This window comes from Mauremys reevesii, linkage group 1, assembly GCF_016161935.1.
Source record: "Mauremys reevesii isolate NIE-2019 linkage group 1, ASM1616193v1, whole genome shotgun sequence".
Lineage (NCBI taxonomy): Eukaryota > Metazoa > Chordata > Testudines > Geoemydidae > Mauremys > Mauremys reevesii.
Genome location: NC_052623.1, coordinates 340,695,211 through 340,718,148, shown reverse-complemented (window position 1 = coordinate 340,718,148; position 22,938 = coordinate 340,695,211). Strand labels below are relative to the sequence as shown.

The 22,938-nt window shown below is 42.3% G+C and overlaps 1 protein-coding gene across 2 annotated transcripts in view; it reads left to right on the top strand.

Moving 5' to 3' along the window:
* PCLO (piccolo presynaptic cytomatrix protein) overlaps positions 1–22,938 on the top strand; it is a 519,980-nt gene that overhangs the window by 321,637 nt on the left and 175,405 nt on the right. For both annotated transcript variants that reach the window (XM_039518832.1, XM_039518825.1), the window contains exons 7-8: positions 8,656–10,861; positions 19,056–19,192. In XM_039518832.1, the coding sequence (XP_039374766.1) occupies positions 8,656–10,861; positions 19,056–19,192 (2,343 nt within the window). The remainder of the gene's footprint in view (positions 1–8,655; positions 10,862–19,055; positions 19,193–22,938) is intronic.

Below are 22,938 nucleotides of genomic sequence, written 5' to 3'. Positions count from 1 at the left end.
CACGAAAGCTCATGCTGCAAAACGTCTGTTAGTCTATAAGGTGCCACAGGATTCTTTGCTGCTTTTACAGATCCAGACTAACACGGCTACCCCTCTGATACTTTATTATTTGGGAAGTTCAAGGAAAGAGTAACTTGAAGGTTTGTTTGGGTTTTCTGTTTTTGTGTAATTGCTTGATTAATTTCTCTTATTGTGGACTGAAAAAAATGAGCTTTTGGTGGAAACTGGAAAGAGAAGATTGGTGATTTGGCAAATCAAGATGGAGGGAGCTTTCCATGCAAGGGGTTGGGCAGGGGGAGGGGAGTGGAAGAATGAGATGAAGGGAACATCCAGGGTAGAACAGAAGGGACCAACAAAATAAGAAATGAGAGCAAAAATGCAGGGTTGTACATACATTTATTGTCCTCCCTTTTTAGTGTAACAGTGATACAGTGATATAGAGGGAATAAATGGACAATTGTTGTTAATTATGACATTGATAAAAGTAGTAATAAAAATGCTAATGGCAATAATTTATTTGTATGACAGGGTTGGTTGTGATGGCAAGGGGCAGGGCTCAACAGCCATGGGGCTCATTTCTGGTTTATGTCTTATGGTCCTAAAGCTGATGCTTCAGTATTTTAGCTGGCAACCTGCAGGGGTCAGAAAGGTATTTTCCCCCAATGTATTCTGCGAGGGTTTTTTCTTTAATCTTCTTCTTCCTCTGAAGCATCAGGGATGGCCACAGCTGGGGATGGGACATTGGGCAGGGTGGGCCAGGGCTCTGAGTCGGTGCTGAACATTCTCTTTTTTGGGTGTTTGGCTGGTTCTTGCTCACATGCACAGGGTTTAACTGATGGTCATCGGTGGGGTCGGGAAGGAATTTTTTCCTGGATCAGATTTGCAATGACCTTGGGGATTTTTTTTTTTTTTGCCTTCCTCTGCAGCATGTGGGTTCAATGACTTGCAAGGATTATCTGCATATATCTCACCTAATCATTTCTCTTCTATTGTAGGGGCCTCAAATAGAGGCACATTGGTCTCTCTTGTTCTATGCCTATGACACATAATAGTCTAGTCTCCTGTGGGTCTCATTTAGTTTGGTCTAAGATTGGTTATTGGGTTTTAGTGTGCGAGTGCTAGGTGATGTTGGTGGCCCATGATGTACAGGAGATCAGACTAGATGATTTGGTGGTCCTACTGGCCTTAAATTCTATTACTCTATTTGCTAACCAACATGATCTATTCTGTTATGTTCAGGTTCTTATACTGCTCTCATCACTGTAGTATCTGAGCACTTTCCAGTAGAATATTAAGCAACAACATGACTAACATCTGTCACATTTGTTCTCTCATCTTCTCCCCAGGGGGAGAATTGTGTGTTCAGTGCAGTGTTTGATTTTGGTAGGTTTGTTTTTGTTTGTTTGTTTTTGGGGGGGTTATGTACATATTGCTGTGTATTTATGTTAGAGAAGGGAAATCAAAGAAATGCACTCTGCAGTTAGCATGGAAGGCAGTGGGGTTAGTTTCTCCCACACAGACAGGCTTTATCCTTATTGTAGAAAGTTCCATTGTGCCACAATTGTCCATCTTATTCTTCATCCCCAAGCTTTAGGTTCTTTTAGATATCCTGGGCCCAGGCCATTGAATTAATCATTATTTTTAAGGCAGACCTTGAACTTGACTCCAATCCACAAGGGCCTATAACAAAAATGGTGAATTCCTCAGGTTATGATGCTGAAACAAGAAACAGCGCAAACTATTACTACTCCTCGAGACGCAGTCCCTTCCTGGGGTCTTATGTAGGTCTAAACTATCCTCTACTGGGACCGGTGTTGAAATACTACAGTTTGGACCTTAGGTCAAAAGGCATTATTTAGGGGGGAACAAAGGAGTGAGAGGATGAAATTAAGAACATGGACAATTAGACGAAATATAAAGAACAACTTCATAAATTTTAAGGCCAGAAGGGACCGTTATTGATCATCTAGCTTGTCTCCAACATAACCTTTAGCCATAGAAATCCCTGCACCCCAGTGATTCCTGGCTGTGGAACAGACTTCCCAGAGAGGTAGTGAAAGCGCCTTCCCCTGGGATATATTAAAACTAGACTGGACACAGCTCTAGATCAGGTACTATAGGGAACAATACTGCCTTGGCAGTGAGGTGCACTATAGATGCTCTAATAATAGGTCCTTTCCGTTTCTAATTACTATGGTTCTATGATACCAAGATGGCAGTTTGGTGAGGAACAGCTTCTGGGTTGTGTATATCTGTTTCCTTTGTTGTGCACAAATAAAAAAAAAAATAGAAAAAATTATTTGTCACCCTTTTGTGTTATACAACCACTCTGTTTGAATTTCTCTTGACCATAGCTAGAAACTACCAGTACCATTACCAGAACTCCGTATAATGTTACTAACATCATTGATCATTGATATCCTAAATAAAGAACTAGAAAAATCAGCAGATGTTTTGAATATTGCAGCACTACACTGCAGCTCTTCCCCCACACCCATCCACCCTGCCCCATCCAAATGTAAACTGAACAGGAAAACAACCAAGCTCACTGTGCCTGCCCTGTACATCTAGGAAATAGTATGTAAAGCTAAAAATAAAAAGATTAACTCACACATACTGGGACATGAGACTGAATAGTACTTCGTAGTTGGGGTCCCATCCCATGAGGTGCTGAGAACATCAAATAGAATCATAGACTATCAGGTTTGGAAGGGCCCTCAGGACGTCATCTAGTCCAACTCCCTGCTCAAAGCAGGACCAATCCCCAACTAAATCATCCCAGCCAGGGCTTTGTCAAGCCTGACCTTAAAAATCTCCAAGGAAGGAGATTCCACCACCTCCCTAGGTAACCCATTCCAGTGCTTCACCACCCTCCTAGTGAAAAAGTTTTTCCTAATATCCAACCTAAAGCTCCCCCACTGCAACTTGAGATCATTACTCCTTGTTCTGTCACCTGGTACCAGTCAAGATCCATCCTCTTTGGAACCCCCTTTCAGGTAGTTTAAAGCAGCTATCAAATTCCTCCTCATTTTTCTCTTCTGCAGACTAAACAATCCCAGTTCCCTCAGCCTCTCCTCACAAATCATGTGCTCCAGCCTCCTAATCATTTTTGTTTCCCTCTGCTGGACTCTTTCCAATTTTTCCACATCCTTCTTGTAGTGTGGGGCCCAAAACTGGACACAGTACTCCAGATGAGGCCTCCCCAATGCTGAATAGAGGGAAATGATCACATCCCTCGATCTGCTGGCAATGCTCCTACTTATAAGCCCAATATGCTATTAGCCTTCTTGGCAACAAGCAGGGCTGGCTCCAGGCACCAGCATTCCACGTTGGTGCTTGGGGCGGCAATCTGCAAGGGGCGGCAGTCCCTGTTGTTTTGCCCCCAAGCAGCGTGCCGAATTGCCGCCGCAGGTGGCGGGGGCAGTCCATGTGCCCTTAGGGCGGCAGTTCGGCAGCAGCAGCTTCTGTATTTAGCTGTCCGGGGCGGCTTCAGCTAAACATAGAAGCTGCCGCCGAATTGCCGTCGCCGCGGAAACGCGCCTGCCGCCCTAAGAGCACATGGACTACCCACGGCGGCAATTTGGTGCACTTCTTGGGGCAGCGAAAACTGTAGAGCCAGTTCTGGCAACAAGGGCACACTGTTGACTCATATCCAGCTTCTTGTCCACTGTAACCCCTAGGTCCTTTTCTGCAGAACTGCTGCCTAACCACTCGTTCCCTAGTCTGTAGCAGTGCATAGGATTCTTCCGTCTTAAGTGCGGGACTCTGCACTTGTCCTTGTTGAACTTCATCAGATTTCTTTTGGCCCAATCCTCTAATTTGTTTAGGTCCCTCTGTATCGTATCCCTACCCTCCAGCATATCAACCACTCCTCCCAGTTCAGTGTCATCTGCAAACTTGCTGAGAGTGCAGTCCACGCCATCCTCCAGATCAATAATGAAGATATTGAACAAAACTGGCCCCAGGACTGATCCTTGGAGCACTCCGCTTGATACTGGCTGCCAACTAGACATGGAGCCATTGATCACTACCCGTTGAGCCTGACGATCTAGCCAGCTTTCTGTCCACCTTATAGTCCATTCATCCAGCCCATATTACTTTAACTTGCTGGCAAGAATACTGTGGGAGACTATATCAAATGCTTTGCTAAAGTCATGGAATAACACGTCCACTGCTGACTGTTCTTGTCACTTTCTTCTCCTCTAAGTGCTTCAGAATTGATTACTTGAGGACCTGCTCCATGATTTTTCCAGGGACTGGGGTAAGGCTGACTGGCCTGTAGTTCCCCAGATCCTCCTCCTTCCCTTTTTTAAAGATGGGCACTACATGAGCCTTTTTCCAGTCATCTGGGACCTCCCCCAATCACCATGTATTTTCAAAGATAATGGCCAATGGCTCTGCAGTCACATCCGCGAAGTCCTTTAGCACCCTCAGATGCAGTGTATCCAGCCCCATGGACTTGTGCTCGTCCAGCTTTTCTAAATAGTCCTGAACCACTTTTTTCTCCACAGAGGGCTGGTTGCCTCCTCCCCAGGCTGTGCTACCCAGTGCAGTAGTCTGGGAGCTGACCTTGTTTGTGAAGACAGAGGCAAAAAAAGCATTAAGGACATTAGCTTTTTCCACATCCTCTGTCACTAGGTTGCTTCCTTTATTCAGTAAGGGGCCCACACTTTCCTTGACCACCTTCTTGTTGCTACCATACCTGAAGAAACCCTTCTTGTTACTCTTAACATCTCTTGCTAGCTGCAACTCCAAGTGTGATTTGGCCTTCTTGATTTCACTTCTGCATGCCTGAGCAATATTTTTATATGCCTGTACTACACAAATAGGAATTGAAGGTGCTCAGTTCTTCTAAGCATACATCTTTACTGTACATTAGTGACAGTGGCATGTAGCTACATGCTGCAGAGAAAAGGAAGCTGTTTTCATACTGCAGCGTGTAGCTACATGTGTCAGTGAAAGGCTCTGGGGGAGGGCAACAGGGAAAGGCATCTCCCAGCTGCTGAAGCCTTTCCCCTCTGCCTCCCTCCACCATAGTCTTTCCCCACTTCCAGAGTCTCTCTCTGTGGCAGCAGAAGCCTCTATAGTGGGGGGCTGACAGAACCTTTCCCTGCTGACTCCCCACTGCCAGTCTTTCCCCACTGTCTCTCCCTGCCAGAGCCTGTCCCCACTGCCAGAGTCTTTTCTTTTTGTGGGGAAAGGGTTCAGCAGTGGGGAGGCAGGAGGATATTACACTGACAGGGAGACACTGCTGGTGCAAGTCGAGAACATTGTGGATACATACGTGGGTTCATGCTATAGTTTCAGGGATGTCTTTACTGGTCTAAGCCATGCCTTACCATCTAGACTCATGGTTTTGGGGCTATACACCTTCATAAGATGTGTGCATTATAGATGTTTCTTTAGAAGTTGTGATGAATAAAGTGGGGGATAACTCCCTTTGATGGACACCCGGCCAGCCAGCTAGCTGTAAAATCCCTCTTGGTAGATGTTCTTTACTTGCTTTACCTGTAAAGGGTTAAAAAGTCCCCCAGGTCAGTGGTTCTCAAAGCCTGTCTGCCACTTGTTCAGGGAAAGCCCCTGGTTGGCCAGGCCAGTTTGTTTACCTGCTGCGTTCGCAGGTTCAGCCGATCGCAGCTTCCACTGTCCGTGCTTCGCTGCTCCAGGCCAATGGGGGCTGCGGGAAGCGGCACGGGCCAAGGGATGTGCTGGCCATCCTTCCCACAGCCCCCATTGGCCTGGAGCGGCAAACCGCAGCCAGTGGGAGCTGCGATCGGCCGGACCTGCGGACGCGGCAGGTAAACAAACCGGCCCAGCCCACCAGGCCCAGCCCACCAGGGGCTTTCCCTATACAAGTGGCGGACCAGCTTTGAGAACCACTGCCCCAGGTAAAGAAAAAAAAAGTGGGCACCTGACCAAAAGAGCCAATGGGAAGGTAGAACTTTTTTAAATTGGGAAAGAAACTTTCCCTCTGTCTGTTCTCTGGGCTGGAGATAGAGCAGCCATGCTATAAGCATCTTATGCCAGGTACGGTCATAAATCATCAGATCATGCGTAGAACTACTTATCTGACCTCCAAATGTGTAAGTAGATCAGAATATTTAGCTAAATGCGATTAGGGTTATTTCTTTTATTTCTTATTGGCTAGTGGACTCCTCTGTGCTAATCCGTGATGCATTTGTTTGCTTGTAACCTTTAAGCTAACCCCCAAGATACTATTTTGGGTTCTTGATTTTTGGAATTGCTCTTTTAAAATCTAGCAAAAGCCTGAAAATACATCTGGAACTCTTCTTTTTGTTTTTAATAAAATTTACCTTTTTTAAGAACAGGATTGAATTTTTGGTGTCCTACGAGGTTTGTGCATGTTGTTTGATTAGCTGGTAGCCCCAGCTAATTTCCTTTGTTTTCATTCTCAGCATTTCCCTTGCGGGGGGGAGGGGTGAAAGGGCTTGAGGGTACCCCACAGAGAGGAATTCCCAAGTGCTCCTTCCTGGGTTCAAAGTTTTATTTATTTATTTATTTATTTATTTATTTATTTTGCATTTGAGTGGTGGCAGTGTTTACCAAGCCAAGGTCAGAGAAAAGCTGTAACCTTGGGAGTTTAATACAAGCCTGGTGTGGCAAATATTATTTTTTAAAATCCTTGTGGGCCCCACTTCTGCACTTGGAGTGACAGAGTTGGGATTCAGCCTTGACAGAAGTACTCTGTACCTCACAGGATCAGGCCTTTAATTTGCTCTTTTTCTTCATGAGCAATCTATCAATTTTGACTTTTTGGTGTTTTAAATGAAAACAAGACACATTTTGTTAATAAAATGTGGTATAAACTGATGTACAGGTTTACCCACTAGCATTGCCATCATCACAGCATAATCATTCTTCAAAGTATTATATACCTTTAATGAGTTTGCAGTTAATGGCTCTTCCCTGATATCAATCACCTTCTGTGATAGCTATTTCAGATTGGGAGGGGGTGGGGAAAGCATGGCTAGTGGCTGAATTTACAATATAAATTAACAGCCAACTAGACCTACTGTAGATGATTAATTTCTCTTTGATTATAACTGCACACTGAGTGAGAAAAAATTAGCTTCTTTGATTTGTTGGCACAATATGGGTTTGGGAAATGGCCACAGGAAGTTGAAATTAAAATGAAATTACATTTATTGAAATGCAAAGCATGCAAAAGTTGATGGAATTTAGATTATGAGGAAGAAAAGAGCTTTAAATGGCCCTTCAGAACGTGGTGAAAGTTTGTTTAAAGACCCATGACAAATGACATTGGGTTGATTATTTTGACTTGATAAGGTTAAGGTTAACAGGGGGCCGGCAAAGGTGGTTGTTAGTACTTCTCTTTTTTTTTTCAAATTTTTTCAACTATTAGTTGACAACACATTGTAGCTTGGAAATAAATATCTCCTATGGTAATTAAAATTAATCTTGTTGACTTCTTATTTGATTGCAGTAACATTTACTTCAGCAAAAAGTACATTTTAAATTGACTTGCTAGAGTGCTACACTTTTGTTGCACGTACAGAGGTAGAAGCAGGTATCTAGCTGGCATATAAAATTCTTCAGTTCTTGTCTTAATCTGTTTTTTAGTGTTTACAAAGGCTGTTAAATAGCTTCCATGTTCTACCATCACGGTGACTCCATTTCTATGGGGACTGAAGTAATTGTTCTACATGTATACTTAAGGCCACGAGCTCTGGTCTTTACTAAGGCAAAGCTTACGCAGGGCAGAGGGAGACAGAGCAAAATTTCCAGTGCATCTATGTAACTTAGTAGACCTATTTGCAAAACTGTCTGCTTCACTTGAATGTGACTTGGGAGCTTTTGAAAAAATTAACTAAAAGTTCACCACTTGTACTTACATAGGTCCTTCTGTGACCTCTCTTGGTATCACGTCCTGCCACTGCCGCTAATGCCGTGAAGAGTTCCCCAGTTTTGGAACTAATCTCCTTCTGCAAGGACAGTCACTTGTGAGGGGAGCCAAGCAGGGGTTGCTGATCTCTTGTGCAGAACAGAGCTCTGGCAGTGGGGATAAGACCGTCAATAGTGATGGGGACAGAGTATCAACCACTCTCCAGAGGGTTAGTCACAGCTTCTCCAGTTCGCCACCTGACAATGGGTTGTGTTGGCACCGTAAAGAGCTGCTTCAGCCACTGACTTTCAGTATGAGTTGTGGATGCTTAGCATGTGCTCAGGACCTGTCCCAGAGTTGTCATGAGAATAGTGTATGGAGGGAATGTGTTTATATGTATGTGTGTATACAGGTACTCACTGTGTGTCAGAGTATAAGAATAAAATGGCAAATCAAAAACTCGGTGGGACTGCAGTAGAGCTGACAGAACAATTCTGAACCTTAAACTAATAAAGAATAAGTCCTAGGCCGGTATGCCATGTAAAGCATCAGTGGCAATTCTTTGGTGCCTGCCCTGTTTTGAATTAGATGACTTATCTAAACAGGCTCTGAATACACCCTTGTATGTCTTTTTCTGTTGCCTGTTTTCAGATGTCTCAAACTCCTCTACAGCAGGTATAGCATATGTTTAAGATCTGAAGCAATGCTAAAAAGTGTTCTTACCAGCCTGCAGTGTATCAGAATTTAAGTTTCCAGAATAGTGACTCAGTTTTTTGTTTCTTTTATTATAGGCTAAAGATTCTTCAGGTATAACTTCGGGCACCCAGAAGAAAGTAAAGAGGACTCTACCCAACCCACCTCCAGAAGATGCTACCACAGGGAACCAGTCAGCATTCACTACTGTGGGGTCCGTTTCACGCAGAAGGATCTGTAGAACCAACACCATGGCCAGAGCTAAAATTCTCCAGGATATAGACAGGGAATTGGATCTGGTAGAACGAGAGTCAGCCAAGCTTAGGAAGAAGCAAGCAGAGCTAGATGAGGAAGAAAAAGAAATAGATGCCAAACTGCGGTACTTGGAAATGGGCATCAATAGGCGGAAAGAAGCCTTGTTAAAGGAAAGAGAAAAGAGAGAGCGTGCCTATCTCCAAGGAGTAGCAGAAGAACGTGATTACATGTCAGACAGTGAAGTTAATAATACCAGGCCTACTAGAATGGAAGCCCAGCATGGCTTGGAAAGACCACGAACTGCGCCACAGACAGAATTTAATCAATTCATGCCACCGCAGACCCAGCCAGAAACTCAGTTTGCTCCCCCTACAAGCCCTTATACACAATATCAGTATTCTTCTCCCGCTCTCCCTACTCAAGCACCAACTCAGTATACACAACAGTCACACTACCAACCACAGCAGACTTTATATCATCAACAGGTTTCACCCTATCAAACCCAGTCAGCCTTCCAGCCTGTGGCCACCATGTCCTTTACTCCCCAAGCTCAGCCTCCACCAACCCAACAGTCATCATATCAACTCCCATCACAAATGATGGTGATACAGCAAAAGCCAAGGCAAACTACATTATATTTGGAGCCTAAGATAACATCAAACTATGATGTGATTCGTAATCAGCCTCTCATGATAGCACCTGTTTCCACTGATACTACTTATGCAGTTTCCCATCTTGGCAGCAAATACAATACCTTGGATTTAAGGATAGGGCTGGATGAGAGAAGCAGCATGGCGAGCAGCCCCATATCAAGCATATCTACAGATTCATTCTATGCAGACATAGACCATCATCACACACCACGAAACTATGTGCTGCTGGATGATATAGGAGAGCTTACAAAGGGAACGGCAACACTGAGCTCTGCTTTTAGCCTCCATGAGAAGGATCTGACAAAAACTGATCGGCTTCTTCGAACCACTGAAGCCCGGAGAGCACAGGAAGTGACGGACTTCCTAGCACCACTGCAAACTTCTTCTAGATTGCATACTTACGTGAAAGCAGATGAAGATCCAATGGAAGATCCTTATGAGCTAAAGCTTCTGAAACATCAGATCAAGCAGGAGTTCCGCAGGGGTGCAGAAAGTCTCGATCACCTTGCTGGCCTTTCTCAGTATTACCATGCAGATACCAGCTACAGGCATTTTCCCAAATCTGAGAAATATAGCATCAGCAGGCTCACACTTGAAAAACAAGCGGCCAAGCAGCTCCCAGCAGCCCTCCTCTACCAAAAGCAGTCAAAGCACAAGAAGGCTTTGATGGACCCCAAACTGTCAAAGTTTTCACCTATCCAGGAAAGTCGAGACCTTGAGCTTGATTATTCAAGCTATATGACTTCTAGTACTTCATCACTTGGGGGCATCACCTCCAGGGCAAGGCTTCTTCAGGATGATATCACTTTTGGCCTCCGAAAAAATATCACGGACCAACAGAAATTTATGGGGCCAACACTGACATCATCCCTTGGAGCCAGCCTTGGGACCACACTAGGTCCAACAATGAGATCCACATTACAAGATGAAGCTGACAAGTCCTATAGTAGTGGCAGTAGATCAAGGCCGTCATCTAGACCCTCTTCAGTCTATGGACTTGATTTATCATTAAAAAGAGATTCCTCTAGCTCTTCTTTAAGACTGAAAGCCCAGGAGTCTGAACCATTAGATATTTCTTTTAGTCATGCAGCTCCCTCTGGAAGAACTAAACCTACAAGTCTACCTATTAGCCAAAGCAGGGGAAGAATCCCAATAGTAGCACAGAACTCAGAGGAAGAGAGCCCTTTAAGTCCTGTTGGTCAGCCAATGGGAATGGCAAGAGCTGCAGCTGGACCCTTGCCACCAATATCTGCAGATACCCGCGAGCAGTTTGGATCAAGCCATTCACTACCTGAGGTCCAGCAACATATGAGGGAAGAATCACGGACTCGCGGGTATGACCGGGATATAGCCTTCATCATGGATGACTTCCAGCATGCCATGTCAGACAGTGAAGGTAAACTAGGCCTCAGACTGCTATGTTACTCTCACAACACAAATCCTCATTTCTATGCATGCGTCTGATTTTTATCATCCTACAAGGACTTGTTCTTTTTTGTTCCTTTGTGCATCTTTTGTGTATTTCTCTTTCCTAATTTTGTTTTTGTTTTACTCTAAAAGCAGATTCTGGATGGTGCTTCAATACAATAGTATGCTCAAGTCATTTGTTGTTGTTTTGGTTTCCTTTTGGTTTGCTTGTGCATTTTTCTTTTTATTTGTCGGTGTCTACTTTTCTAACTGCATTATATAAATAGAATAATATGTATATAAAGTGTGCCCCATTTACTCTTCTCTTCAGTCCTTACATGGGGCTTCATCCTTTGAAATTTGATTGTTGGATTTTTTTATTTTTTTTTTTACAGTTTCTCTTGAAAAATTGCTGACCTGGCCCCTAAAGTTTTAAAAACAGTTGCATCTTGTAAGAAAAACTGGATGCATAAAGTTACATTATGGGTCTCAAGAATCAGTAACGCAACTTCCTGAGGCACACAGAATTATAATTACACCCTATGAGCAATAGTATTATGTGCTAAAAGTCAGTACTGTATATTAGAACTGTAGAGAGTTTAATGTGATAGCAAATGAATATTCTGATCTGTTAAAATATATCTTGTCATGTGGACTTCTGTGCATTAAGAATTGTGATGATGTAAGAAAATTTATTGCTTAGATGGCATAAGGTAACCTCATTCATCAATAAACTTGCTTAAAATATTTCACTTCCATTGATGGATTAACCAGCTTAGCTGGTCTTATGTGGACCTTATACAGTACTTCTGCCAGATAAGCACAAGAGCTTATCTCACTTAGGTTCATGAGAAGGAACCTCTCTGATGTATTATAAATGGTGTAATTAAAAAGTGTTTAATATAAATAAATACAGCAGAATGTTAAGCTGGTGTTAAGTACTAAATAACTGCAAGATATGCATCCACTTGGTTTGACTCTAGTCAAATTTAATACATTTTAAAACTGTTTAAATATCATAGTCACTCTGAAAGAGAATGAAATGCACATGTTTAAGTTATCACCTGCTTTTCATTGTATGTGCTCCATTAACTTTTCTTGTGTGTATTTACTGCACAATAAAAAAAACCCCAAAATTTTGCATGCACTATATTGTTTGTAAGTGACAATAATTACCACAAAAGAATAATTTGCATGATTGTGAAGTAGGGGTGGTTGCTTCCTGTACTTATACATAACCCAAATTTATTATTTTGAAAAAGCATTGCTTCCCTTTGTTCATAAGCTATATCATTTTGAATTCAAAGGGGAAATTTTGGTTTAGAAGATGAATAACATTTGCTTTCCCTGTATTTGATCTCACACCATTGTAAACTGAGAAGCCGCAAGTCATTTTTCTGTAAGTTTCTGTGCATTTTGGGGTCTGACCCTGAAGTTTTTATTTCAGGGAAGGTAGGCTTTTCATAATTAAGGGCCTGATTCTGCACAGTGCTGAGTATCTCTCTACTGTGCTGAGTGCCCTCAATTCCTAGTGAAGGAAGATGGGAACTGAACGCACGCAGCCCATCACAGGATGAGCTCTGCATAATGGAGGATAAGGCTGTATAGGACCTCAGCACCTTCCAGGGAAGTTAATTGAAGTTGCATTGGAGCTAAAGAGAGTGGGATTGGACCCCCCAATCCATATTAAAAGTTGGCCTTCCCTCTATTATTATGTAGTACATAAACAGATCATGGCTAAAACCACAGTTGTTTATAATACTACTCTACAGTTACATTATTTATTTGTGACAAATACCTAGGATGTAAGGGCTGATTTGATCTGGTTCTGAATCTGATATACTTTTTAGATCTATTCTAACTCAGTTCACAACTTATTCATTATTAGGCTGACCACATGTCCCTGGGAACAATTGCTGCCTCTTTTTTCTGAGCTTATCCCAATGGCCATTTCATTTTTACAGATAATTTTGCTTTGTCCCATTTCTCATAAAGCCTTGCAGATTGGCCAGCACTAGGAGTTGTCAGTCAATGGAACTGGAGAAATTATTATTAAATAGAAAGCCGGCTGGCTCAAGTGCATGTGCACCAGCAGGACCACCCCTCAACCAGCCTGCTACATGATGATACCCAGCTTCTCCTCTTCTCCTGTTCCTAAAGCTGTCCAGTGAGCCCTGTCACTCAAGTCCTTGACCCAGCCTTCTTGGTCCAGAGAGTCAAAACCATAAGGTGGCTAGGAAGGAACAGGAGCAATGTCCTGGCAGAGGAAAGGAAGTAGTGGGCTTCTATTTAATTCTCATCCTCCCGTGGCTCACCAAACCCATTCCCTGTACAACCATATTCTCCCCCATGACAGGTGCCTTGGCTTTTCACATCCAAGATCTGGTTCCCCCACTCTGGAGGCAATCAAAAAATAAATCTTGTTAAACAGGTGGCTCTCTACCATTCCTTTTATTGAAGAAACTTTCTAGCTTACTGGTGCTTGACACTCTTGGATCTGTTGCCCTCTGGAATCATATGTAGCCACAAGACTTCCTGTGCAGCTTATGTATTATTCCTGCACAGTAAGGGAGCACATTCACAGGCAGGAGTATTAATGATGATTTTATTTTTGAGTGCTTGGTGTTGCACCTGGCTTGAAGGAGTTCCAAAGCAGGTGGACCAACCCAATCCCACACCCCTCAAAGTCAGTGGCAAAGCTCTTCTCTTTGGTGGTTTGTCATCTCTGTGGAAGAAATGTGTGAAACTTATGTGTTCTGAGTTGTAAGGGACACAGTTGTAAGATGGGAGTTCTGAGTGTAAGGGACACGGAGGAGACAATGCATAAAGAAGAGAATGGGAGAAGGACACAGAGGGCATTGAGGAGGGCAGCATGGGTATGGCCTAGGCACCACAAAGAGTAATATGAGGCGGTGAGGACAAAGATGCTGGTAATGACAGAGTTGGTTGAGGGCCACGATGGTGGTGAAGCACAAACTTTATATGGGACTTGAGAGGAAGCTAGTGAAGGAATGGGCAGATGCTTTGATTGGATGCAGAAACTATAATCGTAAGTCTGGGTGTGATATTAGGTGCAAATATGAATGGGACGTATGGGGTACCAACCAGAACCAAATAACTTGGTGGCCGTGGGGAAATCCATACAACTTGGACATAAAGTAAAGAGGGAAAGGAGGCTCTTTCCTTTGAACAGTGATGCAATGTTGTATAGGAATGGCTAAAACCCCATACCAGCACCCTCTATGGTGCAATCAGAAGGGTTGTCAGAGAAGAGTTATTGCGTAGCAAGCTCTGCTGTAAATTAACAATGCAATGAGAGTGCCGCACACTAACTGTCCATGTGGACCCTTCTGTCACTCACTAAAAGTTTGCTAGTGCGCTTTGATCTACTCCACTTTGAAATAAAAGCAGGTCACTGTGTAAGCGGGAACTTTTAGTGTGCGGTAGCAGGGTCCACACTGCCAGCTAATGTGTAGCAAGTTAATCCACTGTAGATTTAAACCCAGGTTGATGCGCACCTAACCCTCGTCTACACCTAAAATAAAAGTCTACCTACCTATTTGGCTCAGGATTGTGTAGTGTGGACATACCAAACTCTTCATCTAAGCAAGCCCAGAGTGTGGGTGTTTTGGACAGTTACTTTGGAGTATTACAACATATCTTCTGAAGGAAACCAGTTCCAATATAAAAGATCTCACTTTGTATTTTTTTAAAATCTGTCTCTTTGCATGGATGTGATTTCAATTAGTCCAGTCAGTCCTAATCAGAATTGTAAAAGTGACTTTTTTTTCTTTTTTTAGCCAAAAAAAGCTGCTATTTCTTGTGTTAGAGGCAATTTTTCAGTACAAGTAATATGGAATACTGATTTTGAAATATCTTTGCTCCCTAAAAAGAGAGAGGTCTGTTTGAGTTTCTGTTAGTCTTAGGGAATGCCTATGCAATAGCAAGTAGCAGACAGGAGTAGAAATGCAATTTCTGAGCCCAGATCATTTGTATGAGTAATATATGCAAATATATTTTAAAGTCGTGCTTTTTTTACACACTATAGCAAATCATAAACCACAAAGTCAATATTTTTTTTAAAATTGGGTACATAAAGTGGGACTCCAAACTTCATACTTAGACACCTAAATAAGTATAATTTTTAAAAGTGCTAAGCACCCAACAGTGGGCATTGAAATCAGTGGGTGCTTAGCACTTTTAAAAATCAGGTTGCTTCTTTAGGTGCCTAGCTATGAATTTAGAAGTCTAATTTTAAACTTATTTTTTTCAAATCTTGGCCCTAAATTAGCTAAAATTATCAAATTATTTCCTTTCACATATACTATAATGTTGAAAACTCCCTTCTTTATAACTTTTTTTAATTTTGAATAATTCCTACACTGCTTTGTTGGCCATGAACTATGTTACATCTGTACAGACCATCTATATATACTTGTGTCATGGAGCAATTGTGTTCTTGTTAAAGAGCTCGTGGAAGTTTCCTAATTTTAGTACAATTGCAAACGTTTTGATCGGGTAAAGTTAATTTATAATGAGTAGCCAAGAAATGTTATGTCCTGACCTCCATAAAACATAAAATCATTGCCCTTAGATTTTATCTTTTTTGGCCCAAAGCTGCCAGACATTGATTATATCCCATAGATTATTAAATATGTATGAAAATATTAAGGCTCCAATCCTGCAAACATTGTTTAATTTGATTAACATGAGTAGTTCCTATTGGTTACCTCTGAGAATTTAAATCCTAATGGTTCCCTTCTCAGAGAGATTTCGCCCCTTTAAATATGAGGCTATTAGTGTTAATCCTATGGTAAATTTGGAAAACCTACCACTCAGATATGAGGAAATTCCAAAAGTCTGAGATGAACACTGATGTTTACCATGCCTCAGTGGTTTAGCGCGTATGATCTTGTCTCCCCACACTGATTTTTTCCCCATTGAGGATAAAGGACTTCTGCTTAGTGGCTGCAAATACAGGAGGCTTGTGGTCCTGAAGGTTCTGGGTTTGCTTAGGTGGACACATGCTGACATGCTTTGTTACACATAGGCCATAAAATGCCTTGACTCTGTGGACACCTCCATGCTGCCATTGCTGTTCTTTATAAGCCCACCATGAATCTCAATTTTATTTTTTCAAGCCACTAACAAAAAATATCCTGGGAGAGGAAGAAACTGGAGAAATTAAAGCAGTTACCAACTGTTGAGTGAGCTAATTTTTTTGATGCCATGTTGGTTTTACTGAGGTAACTCTTACATAAGGCCTGATCATGCAATTAACAGTGTGAGAGGGGGACTGCTTTACTGGCATAGGACCCCGTTGACTTCAATGGGACTCTGTACAGGTGCAGTAGTCAGTCTGTGTGCTCTCTGATGCAGGATCAGAGCCATAACTTCTTATGCAGCCTAGGGTTTAAAATGGCTGCTCTCAAGATTCTCAGTGAAATTCCCAACTCCACTCAACCCACCCAACCGCATGCAAAATACCCAGATAATCAAACAAAAAGTTCACAATAGTTTCCTTTAAACTTGAAAAAAATCATAGAATTCATGACAGCTTTGACTGAAACACAGCTTGATCCATAAGCCTTCATGGAATTCCAGAAGCATGCTGGCTTTCTGAAGGGAGAAGGCAGCAAAGATTATTTTAACTGTGTGAGAGAGACTGCGTTTCAGGGTTTCTCCTGATTAGATGATGGAACAGATTGTGGTATTAAGAATTAGTATCTTGGATCAGAACAGGACCTTTGGTTTTTAAGCAGAAAATTTGATCAGGAGTTTCATTATGAGCTGAGTTATAGAGCAGGCTGATAAATGCAGTCAATCAGTCATTTGCAGCAAATCTGTGAGCTATGAATATTTACATAATAGATTATAATGGCTCATTAGAAGCAATTAATCACTATCTGGACAAACATCAACATTTGATATCTCATTTTATTGTATCCATGCTGGTCTACTGGATAAATAATGTTGTCAAACAGTTTAACAATAGGGATCTGTGCACATACAGAATAAAAAGTGACCTCCTAATATTTGTCCCAAAATACATTTGTCCTAAAGATCTTGATGGCAAAAGTATTTAAACATGTGTTTATATTGTTTTTAACCTCATATATAATGTGCCTTAAAAGCAGGGGCGGCTCCAGGCCCCAGGACGCCAAGCGTGTGCTTGGGGCGGCATGCCGCGGGGGGCGCTCTGCCAGTCGCCGGGAGGGCGGCAGGCGGCTCCGGTGGACCTCCCGCAGGCGTGCCTGTGGAGGGTCCGCTGGTCCCGCGGCTTCGGTGGAGCATCCGCAGGCACGCCTGCGGGAGGTCCACCGGAGCCGCGGGACCAGCGGACCCTCCGCAGGCACGTCTGCGAGAGGTCCACCGGAGCCGCGGGACCAGCGACCGGCAGAGCGCCCCCTGCGGCGTGCCGCCGTGCTTGGGGCGGCGAAATGGCTAGAGCCACCCCTGCTTAAAAGATCCATTTATATATAGCTAGCCTTTCCCTTTTGTGTTTGGGAAATAACACACATTTAAAACTTTGTTATACTAAAATGTTGCAATGATTTTTTTTTTCAAAATTCTGTAAGCCATTCAAGTCATATTTACTAAAGAATTAGAAATAGAAAAAAATACACTAATGTTTTGCGTTTTTAATTTCCTTTTGTGGCATTGAACAACTGCATTTACTCTTGTTACTATAGAAACAGCTGACCTTATTTTAGTTTTGTAATTTCCCGATGATTTTTTCTAAAATAATAATGTCTTTTTCCAATGATTATTCTAACATGAAATTCAGATGTTTCATGGGATTCTAATTAGCTACAGTTTATCCTGTTTTATATTGATATGTGTGCATGCAGAAGAAAATCTGCATGTTGTATAATAAAAATAGTATTTAACTTATAGCTTAGGGGGGAGGGATCGCTCAGTGGTTTGAGCACTGGCCTGCTAAACCCAGGGTTGTGAGTTCAATCCTTGAGGGGGGCCACTTAGGGATCTGGGGCAAAAATTGGTCATGCTAGTGAAGGCAGGGGGCTGGACTCAATGACCTTTCAAGGTCCCTTCCAGTTCTAGGAGATTGGTATATCTCCAATTATTACCTTTATTACCTATAGCTCCTGATCTCTCACTGGTGCAAATCGGAAGGAACTGACCAAATTGATCATCATAGTTCATTTGACTTCAGTGAAGCAATGCTCATTTACACTGGCTGAGATTCTTGCCTAATGGGTTTACAGCAGTGTAAAACTGGTTTAAATGGGAGGAGAATCAGGCCCGTACGGTTCCATCCTGCTTTCCTTGCACACTATAAAGCCTGATTGGCATTCTGTGTACAAGAAATGTTCATAATGTATAAACAAAGATGTACAGCTAGACCCAGTGAATGGGATTTAAAATGAGAATTCCTGCAGCATTTCTCCACCATGTTATAAAATGAGCTTTTCTTCTTCTTCAGTCTGTGTTTTGGGATGAACAATGATTTAGTTAAGCTGACTCCATTTTCATAGAAAGTTTGCAGTGGCTTTCCGAAGAAACTTGAACATACCGATGTCCTTTGACGCAGAGTCTTTTAAGGAGTCACTGCTATAACTATTAATTCATAAAAGTTCAGCTACATCTCAGGCCTGGTATACATTAGAAAATTAGATTGATTTAACTATGTTGGTCAGGGGTGTGAAAAATTTAGTGTGTAGCCAGCACTAAAATAGAACAATTCTTCTTTCGACCTAGCTACTGCAGGGAGGTGGATTATCTATGGGAGAGCCCCTCCTGTTGGCGTAGGTAGTGTCTACACTGAAGCACTACGGTGGAGCAGCTGCAACAGCGCAGTTGTGCCACTGTAGCATTTTAAGTGTTGACAAACCCTCAGAAATATGTGAAATCTGCAATGTATTTCTAAGCACCCAGACCGAGGAAAGTGGTTATGGCACTCAATACTTTTTGTTTGTTTTTTCTTGATATTAAATATCCATAGTCAGTTCTAACACAGATGGAATCTCATTCTTGTCTCCTCTGCCACTTACTACTTAATCTTACTTGAGTTAGTCTGGTCTGTCTTCAGCTTTGCCTGTAAGTTTGCTTGAGCTGCATGGCCAATTAATCATCACTGTGCATGTTTGCTATGTGCACCAAACTGTTGCCCTTCTCTCCGCTCTGAGTCAGAACATTTGACATGTCCTTGGTTTTCAAAGCCTATCACCTCCGCCGTGAAGAGACAGATTGGTTTGACAAGCCCAGGGAGTCTCGTCTGGAGAATGGACATGGCTTTGACAGAAAACTGCAAGAGAAGTTATCCCACTCCAGACCACCAAGTCAACGTCAAGATCAAGTAAGATGTGTCTATAGTTTTGTGGATGTTCTGTAGAAAGCTTGTTAAATCATACTATCCTGTAACATGTGGACCACCAGATTTATCAAAATCCCTCTACATTTTAAGCAGCTTAGGAGACCATCAGTATTATTTATGATCCCTATTCTTTAGGATTAGTTTTGTCCTTAAACAGTTTTTGGGTAGAATTAACCTGCTCACATGGAATTACATGGGCAGCGGATACACCCACACAGAATGATTCATTCTAGTCCAATTTTACATTATTGACTTTAACCCAACCAGATTTAAGACTCTGCTTTTTAATGTTCTTAGGAACAGGGCTGGATTTACTTTGAGGTGTTGTTATAAATGGAACTGAATTCTGTTATGTTACATGGGTGTAATCCCTGGAGCTCAATGATGAAACACTGAACACATCAGTGGGTTTGCACCCAGGTAACAGGGAAGAAATTGGGCTGTTCATTAGACTGAGATACAAGAAAAACACATTGATCAAAGTGTTTTAAACTTGCTCACTTTGGGGTCTAGTTCACCATCATATATCCCATTAGCATCACTGAGGTTTTAACGTCATCAGTAGATCCTTTATCTTTCACTTGCTACTTTGACTATCATACACACGTATTCAGATTCTATCCTGGCTCCAGTGGCATGACATGGGTGCAAATGAAGGCAGAATTATAAACAAACTAACTATACGCAAACTAACACATTAGTTAATATGCCACTGTTAATTCCTTAGCTAAAGGGCATGTTCTGCTATCCTCCCACCTACAGAACTCCTGTCTAGGCGAGGGAGATTTTTAGGTGCAGTTTGATGGCAGAACGGCTCTTCATGAGTAAATTTAGGTATTAATTCAATCACTTCATATAAATAAAGGACACTATATATGTTTTTCTCTTTTGCCTATTCTCCAGCCTAGAGTTTGCCCAGTCCAGACTACATTTTGCTGAAGCATTGAAATTTCACCTGTCCTGCTAGAAGAAAGGGTCTTTTTTATAGGACATCAGTGTTATTCAGTAGAATTCACCCTGCAGGCCAGATCTGCTGCAGGACAATTGGGATTTTAGAGGTTCCAGATCTGTAAATAGTATTGACCAATATATAAATATACCTATCTCCTATAATCCCATTGAGAAACATGGGTTATTTTGGAATATATATGACTGTGTTTGGCCATTGCAACATCCCAGTGTCAACTTAGATTCCCTCTGTCACACACACACATTTGTAGAATTGTTTCTGTCTAGGACAAGGGTCTCTGCCAATCTGACTTGGGTGAAAATTCTGACCCAATCCCAAATATGGTGATCAGTTAGACCCTGAGCAGGTGGGTGAGAACTATCTGAAATAACTCCAAGTCTTCCCATCTAGTGTCCCACCTCCAGTCGTTGACGATATTAGCTAATAGGAGTTGTGGATAGGGCATATCCCATTGTAAGCAATCTCATCATACCACTCCCTCCATAATCTTATCCTTGGTTTTTCATCTCATATAAGATACAGGATACTAGAGCTGGTCCAAAAATTGTCAAAACTTTGTTTTGGAATTTTTTGGTGGAAAATGCCTTTAAAAAAAACGTGAAAAAAAAATTGGCCGAAAATATTTGTGTTCAGTTTTTAATGGAAAATTTAAATTTTCTGCTAAAAATTTAGATGAAAATGAGATTTTGGTTTCTGTCAAAATTTTCTGTAGAGCTATGTACCTCTTCCCCACAGAATTCCAACCAGCTCTACAAGGCACCTCCATCAGAATGCTGTTCCTTAACCAGAGATTAAAGGAAGGATAATTATCAAGTCAGATTCTGCAGGGATCGGTCCTGGATCCAGTTCTGTTCAATATCTTCATCAATGATTTAGATAATGGCATAGAAAGTACACTTTTAAAGTTTGCGAGCGATACCATTCTGGGAAGGGTTGGAGGATAGGATTAAAATTCAAAATGATCTGGACAACCTGGAGAAATGGTCTGAAGTAAATAGGATGAAATTCAATAAGGACAAATGCAAAGTAGCCCACTTAGGAAGGAACAATCACTTTCATACATACAAAAAAGAAAATGACTGCCTAGGAAGGAGGACTGCAGAAAGGGATCTTAGAGTTATAGTGGATCACAAGCTAAATATGAGTCAACAGTGTGACACTGTTGCCACACACACACACACACACAAAAAAAGCTATCATTCTGGGATGTATTAGCAGGAGTGTTGTAGGCAAGACATGAGAAGTAATTCTTTCACTCTACTCTGCGCTGATGAGGCCTCAGCTTGAGTACTGGATCCAGTTCTGGGTGCCACATTTTAGGAAAGATGTGGATAAATGTGGAGACAGTCCAGAGAAAAGCCACAGAAATGATTAAAGGTCTAGAACACATGATCTGTGAGGGAAGATTGAAAAAAATGGGTTGGTTTAGTCTGAAGAAGAGAAGACTGAGGGGGGACATAAGTTTTCAAGTACATAAAAGGTTGTTACAAGGGGAGGGTGAAACCATTGTCCTCCTTAATCTCTGAGGATAGGACAAGAAGCAATGGTCTTAAATTAGAGCAATGGTCTTAAATAAAGGGTGGTTTAAGTTGGACATTAGGAAACACTTCCTGTCAGGCTAGTAAAGAACATAACAAATTGCCTAGGGAGGTTGTGGAATCTCCATCATTGGAGGTTTTTAAGAACAGATTAGACAAACACCTGTCATGACTGGTCTAGATCGGGGTAGGCAACCTATGGCACAGGTGCCAAAGGCGGCAGGCGAGCTGATTTTCAGTGGCACTCACACTGCCTGGGTCCTGGCCACTGGTCCGGGAGGCTCTGCATTTTAATTTAATTTTAAATGAAGCTGCTTAAACATTTTAAAAACCTTATTTACTTTACATATAACAATAGTTTAGTTATATATTATAGACTTATAGAAAGAGACCTTCTAAAAACGTTAAAATTATTACTGGCACGCGAAACCTTAAATTAGAGTGAATAAATGAAGAGTCGGCACATCACTTCTGAAAGGTTGCCGACCCCTGGTCTAGATATTACATAGTCCTGCCTTAAATGCACAGGACTGGACTAGGTGACCAATTAAGGTCCCTTCCAGTGCTACACTTCTATGATTCTGTGACACAATAGGAAGCTAAAGCACAAGGAGATTTCCCCCTCCTCTCACTGATTTAGAGGAGGAAAGCTCTCCCACAGCTCTCTACAGAGGGTGTGGAAGCTCCTGCAAATGTGGGGAGCAGAGGGATAGGATGTGGGGAGTGAGTGAAGGCAGTGAGACTTGGCTGGTGGGGAAGCCGCTCGCTCCAGTCTGGGAAAAACGGGGCCAGGGGTTCCTATTACTCCTCCCCAGTCTATTCCAGCCACTCGGGGTCCTGCTTCCCAGCCACATCCCTCTCTCCACAGTGCACTCCAGCTCCTCTGGGTCTCACTCTCACCTCTGCCCACCCCACTGCCCATGCTGGGCATGTGCAAGTTTACGTGGGGGCTCTGCCCCCAAGTAATAGTTGTATTGCATGGACACTCCCCTCCGGGTTCCATCACCCTTGGATCTCTCTATATCTAGGCTGGTGTGTGGGGAGAGCTCCTCCTTCTGTTTCAAACTCCTTTACCCATTATCCCCTGCTGGGACACTGTTTCAATACTGATGCAGAAGGGGATCGCCTCTACACTGGCATCCTGTAGCACATGAAGTGTTTCTCAGAGGTCTTCCATCCCAGATGCCTTCTGCAAGCATTCACACAAATAAAATCTCATT